Source organism: Magnolia sinica, chromosome 18 (genome assembly GCF_029962835.1).
Source record: "Magnolia sinica isolate HGM2019 chromosome 18, MsV1, whole genome shotgun sequence".
Taxonomy (NCBI): domain Eukaryota; kingdom Viridiplantae; phylum Streptophyta; class Magnoliopsida; order Magnoliales; family Magnoliaceae; genus Magnolia; species Magnolia sinica.
The window spans coordinates 12,353,592-12,358,412 of NC_080590.1; the positions used below are offsets into that span (position 1 = coordinate 12,353,592).

Consider the following 4,821-nt stretch of genomic DNA (forward strand, 5'->3'; position numbering starts at 1 on the left):
GGAAATGGAGGCATTGGATGGCTGGCATTTCCAGCCTCAACAGGATGGGTAGCTTCCGCTTTGTTCACATCAAGAGAGACGGGAATGGCCCGTCAAATGGGATGGCGCAAGAGGGCAGCGAGCTTCAAAGTAGCCACTGCTACGAGGTTGCGTAAGAGCTTCCCTTTGCCATCCCGTGGATGGTTGTGTTAGATGAGGTGGGGCTCTGTGCCATTAGGGAATTGGATCATGTATAAGTTTTTACAATAGGTTGGCCCGGATAAGTTGCCCTGGAGATGTTTTTCTTATGCTCCGTGGGTACCCGAATTACAGTCCTCGTCATGTTATTTTCACCCTTCTGAATGAATCGCAGGTTAAAATTAACCTGTTTTGGTAATACAGAAAAAAAAAAGAAGAAGAAAACTTCCGGGATTCCACCTTTTTGGTTATATGACATCCAAATCATTTATAGTCATTTCCACCGACAAGAAGTGAAAACACAAAATACTCATGGCCTTACTAATGTTTCAACGGTGTTCATTGAATCCCTACTGTTTCCTCTTGTGTGACCCACTTGAGTTTAGGATCTGCCTCAGTTTTAGTAGAATGTCTTAAAATGAGTTCCTAAAACTGATGGATGGGGTGGATTTCTAACAAACATCATGATGGGCCCCACCAAGCATCCCAGTGCAGTAACTCACTGGGAAAGACTTTGACATGAAATCCGCGTCCCGCATTTGGCCAAAGAGGTATTTGTATGGCATCCCATGCGTCCAACAGGCGAACCACACGATAAAGATCATACAAACAAAAAATCAGGTGGGCCATAAATCAGATGTTTCTATGTTGTTTGCCACCTGATTATTGGATCAGCCTGATTTTCAGAGTGTACAATCATCATGGTGGGTTGCACATATTGGGCGGATTGGATTTCATACATATGCTACGTGGGACCCACAATGCTCAACTTTCCACTTCCATCCTTTCACACACAAAAATTACTTTTTTGTCCGGTAAATGAATTGTTTCGTCAAATTAGATTGGTGAGAGACAGAACAAAAAGAAGATCACATGTCTACTTCGAGAAATGAACCGATCAGATAAAAAAAGAAGTAAAGAGACGTGATATCGGGCCCTCACTTCTGCGGTCTGATTCGGTGCTCAACTTGCTTCACTCCCGACAAAATATACTACTCATACTACTGAAAACGCCCACTTGGAGGAAAATATATATTAATAGCCTTGCTTCGCTGTAAATTCCACGTATCACTCAAAACCATGCATATATTCTCACGACGATTATTTTTTATTTTTATTTTTATTTTTAAATTCCCCATTCATTGCACTTGACGTCTATTGCCCATTGTCCATACACGTGGGATCCACCTGGCTGCATGGGAGATTATCTTAGCCGTGCTTACGGTGGGCCCTGTCATTGATAGGGAGAGCCTAGAAATCGGATAGCTCTTATCACCTGCTTTATTCTTCCAGCTTTAAGCAATAATCATTTCTCGTGACTTCGCTTCCCTCCGTAGCGGCTGAGTATCCATCTTGTGCGGTCATTAAGTGGGGCTCACACATGTTGAGTTGGTCCAATCATTTAAACCTGCCCTTATTTTAATTAGTCATAAATAAGCTCATAATCATGTTTCAGTGATGATGTTAACATTTGATTTTTAGAGTTGAATGGGAGCGGGGATAATGATGATTATAATCATTCGCTAAAAATTAGTTTACGCTGTTACATACAGCATAAATTCCACAGGATCGACGGTTCTGATTGTTGGAGCACTCAGCATGTGGACCCTAATTGGCAGCGGTAAAGGACAATGATACAGTCCTTCGAAGATGGATTGCCTAATCAACGTGATATTTCCTGCAGATGAGAAAATCTGTAGAAATCGTACTAAAGGACAATAATTATAGGGGATCTTCTCGTCGAATTTGCACTAATTTCCATTTCAACCATCCTTATAAATGCTATCAATGAGACTAATTACAATTGTCTGATATAGCCACTTCAGGGCGTGGCAGATTTATGGGTCTGGCCTACCATGAATGGCCCAGCAGCGAAGATCAAGCAGGCCAGAGCCGTCCTCATGAAAGATGGGCAAATGGAGAGAGAGAGAGAGAGGTCCATGGAAATCCGTGATACAGAAATCCAATGCCTAGCGATTTCTATTGAAATATGAAGGAAAATCACGGATGGAACCTCGACCACCCGTGCAGCGTCACATGGCCTGCAAACAACATCTTCGAAATCCACACCACCCATCCAACAACACTCCAAAACTCCACCAACCTAAAACTGCAAGCCCTCCACTTTCCGCTACGCAGCCCATGTTTTTCATCAAAACCTAACCCTAATTGCCATTCATGGCACTGAATCTAAAACCAGAAAATTCACGGGTTGTCCTTGAAATCTTTCTATAAATCGTTCATCTCTCTAAGGTTCCAAACCCCACCGAGATCTGTTTCTACGGTCCAGATCTCTCTTTCATCATGGGCTCGAGACTCACAGCCTCATCCCTCGTCTTCATGATCTTCATGTCGACGGCATTGCCGCCAATCTATGCATGTGGTTACTGCTCCCAACCGCATCCACCTTCCTACCCTAGCCCGCCAAAAACCTCCCACCCTCCATTCGTAAAAAGACCACCAAAATCTTCCTCACCTTCAACAAAACCTCCCGTAAAAAAACCGCCCGTGATCGTCCCTCCGATCATCATTGCTCCACCGGTAATCACTCCACCTGTGATTGTTCCACCAGTGATATCGCCGCCAGTGATAACCCCTCCGGTGACAAACCCGCCGCCTGTCTATCATTACCCACCTTACACCCCTCCTTCAGGTGGATTGCCACCACCTTCGGGCGGTGTTCCAGGCTCCAAACCTCCTCCTTTAGCTTCACCAACATGTCCGATCGACACCCTGAAATTAGGGTTGTGTGTGGATGTTCTTGGAGGATTGGTACACGTCGGGTTAGGTGATCCAGTTGTGAATACTTGCTGTCCTGTGCTACAAGGACTGCTTGAGCTTGAAGCAGCTGTTTGTCTTTGCACTACCATAAAGCTTAAGCTCCTCAACCTCAACATCTTCATCCCACTCGCTCTTCAACTCCTCATCACTTGTGGGAAGACCCCTCCGCCGGGTTTCACTTGCCCTATACTCTAAATGCCTTGCATTCGAAGGCTACTCTTCTTTTAGGGTTTTGGGCATTGGCATTTCTTGCTTTAGGGTTTGGTCGAGGGTTTTTCATTGTGTTTCTTTCATTAGGCTTTTGTTCTTCTTGTTTCAAGAAGTTGGGTTGCTTAGGTATATGATGAGGGATATCCCGTTCTATTTAGATGTTGTTGTCAGTCGATCAGTTGTGATGGCAGATTAGGTTTTCTCCAGTATTCATATGTACCGAAGGGGGTCCACACATTGCCATGGATTTGCTACATCTGATTTTTGCTTTGGTTATATAAACGTAGTTATAGTAGTTATTGTGTGTCTACTGTCTAGTTTATGAAGTTAATATCAGGCAACAATATGTAAGAGATCTTCGATAATGGGTACTTAAGTATCGTTTTTAATCTTCATTTTTTTTTTTTTCATTTCATTTCTTACAATGCATTAAGAACAGGAAACAGATGGAAAAAGAACGGAACAAATGGATCATGGAGCTTTGATTTCTAATTACAGACTGTAGACTGTAGTAGTATGCCTTAAGCCTGTTTGTTTCACCAATCATTACCTGAAATGTGTCGTCATTACAATTTAGCCACCTCCAAACCAAACCGAGAATCATTGATCAAATGTGGATGTAGATAGGTGAGGCCCGATGTATTTGTGGTGCCCTCCTGAAAAACGGATCTGTACATCCTCTGTTCATATCATCAACGGAAACTTTCTGTTGAAAATAAAATTAAAAAAATTATAAAAAATAAAAATAAAAATAAAAATGCGGATGTAGATAGGAAATAGGCAAAGGAATTTGTAATTATTGCACTTTTTCTTGACATTAATTACCATCAAAATACAAAATCCAAACACATGTAATGTAAACATACGATCATTACAATTTTATGGCCAATAAACCAAACACATGAATTCCTAATCAAATGCAGATGCTGTTAAGAGACATGTAATTTGTAGTCATTGCACATTTCTTTTACATTACTGTGACAAGAGAGTTTCACTGGACCTTTTTAATCAGTAAAAAGCAAAATGTAATGAGGCATAATTGAATGAAAGGAAAGAACTTTACTAAAAATATAGGGAAATTGACCGTACTCGCCTCGAAGTTTGGAAAAATTACCTCGATCACTACGACACTTCATATATTCCCTAAAGGGTCTTCTGACAGCTTTTGGAGTTTGTTTCGGATGAAAATGCCCCTGAGCTTAGTTCAGTAATTGCACGGTTTTTTAGGGACTAAGAAGTTACGTAGTATTTAATGCCAGTAAAGTGATGTGTACGGAACTCTTTTTGCGCGTGGGCAAGGACTAAACTCGTGGGGCCCATATTGATGTATGTGTATAATCCTTGCCGTCCATCCTTTTTATCGTGTCATTTTAGGGCCAGGGTTTAAATATCAGCCTGATCAAGAGCTTGTGTGGGTCACATAATAGACAATAATGGTGATAATGGAACCCATTGTTGAAACTTTACAGGCTCATCGTGATGTTTGTTAGAAGTGGACACTGCCCAAGTCAGGACTTTTTGGGCCCACGCCGAGCTGGCCGACAAGATGGATGGAACAGATCTCCTCATTGTTGGCCTCAGACTATTATACCAATGGCTATCCTTTCCTTTGGTAGTAAAGGAAGCAAACATGTAACAACTGCGACTGGGAAA

At 42.0% G+C, this 4,821-nt stretch overlaps 1 protein-coding gene across 1 annotated transcript; it reads left to right on the top strand.

The window, feature by feature from the left end:
* Window positions 1-2,291: 2,291 nt before the first annotated feature.
* On the top strand, window positions 2,292-3,563 carry LOC131233474 (36.4 kDa proline-rich protein-like). The gene has a single exon (XM_058230185.1). The coding sequence runs from the start codon at window positions 2,482-2,484 to the stop codon at window positions 3,151-3,153; it is 672 nt and encodes a 223-aa protein (XP_058086168.1). The 5' UTR covers window positions 2,292-2,481; the 3' UTR covers window positions 3,154-3,563.
* The last annotated feature ends 1,258 nt before the right edge of the window (window positions 3,564-4,821 follow it).

Excerpts from the sequence above, each read along its gene's own strand:
- LOC131233474 (XM_058230185.1), top strand. The coding sequence starts at position 2,482 with ATGGGCTCGAGACTCACAGCCTCATCCCTCGTCTTCATGATCTTCATG.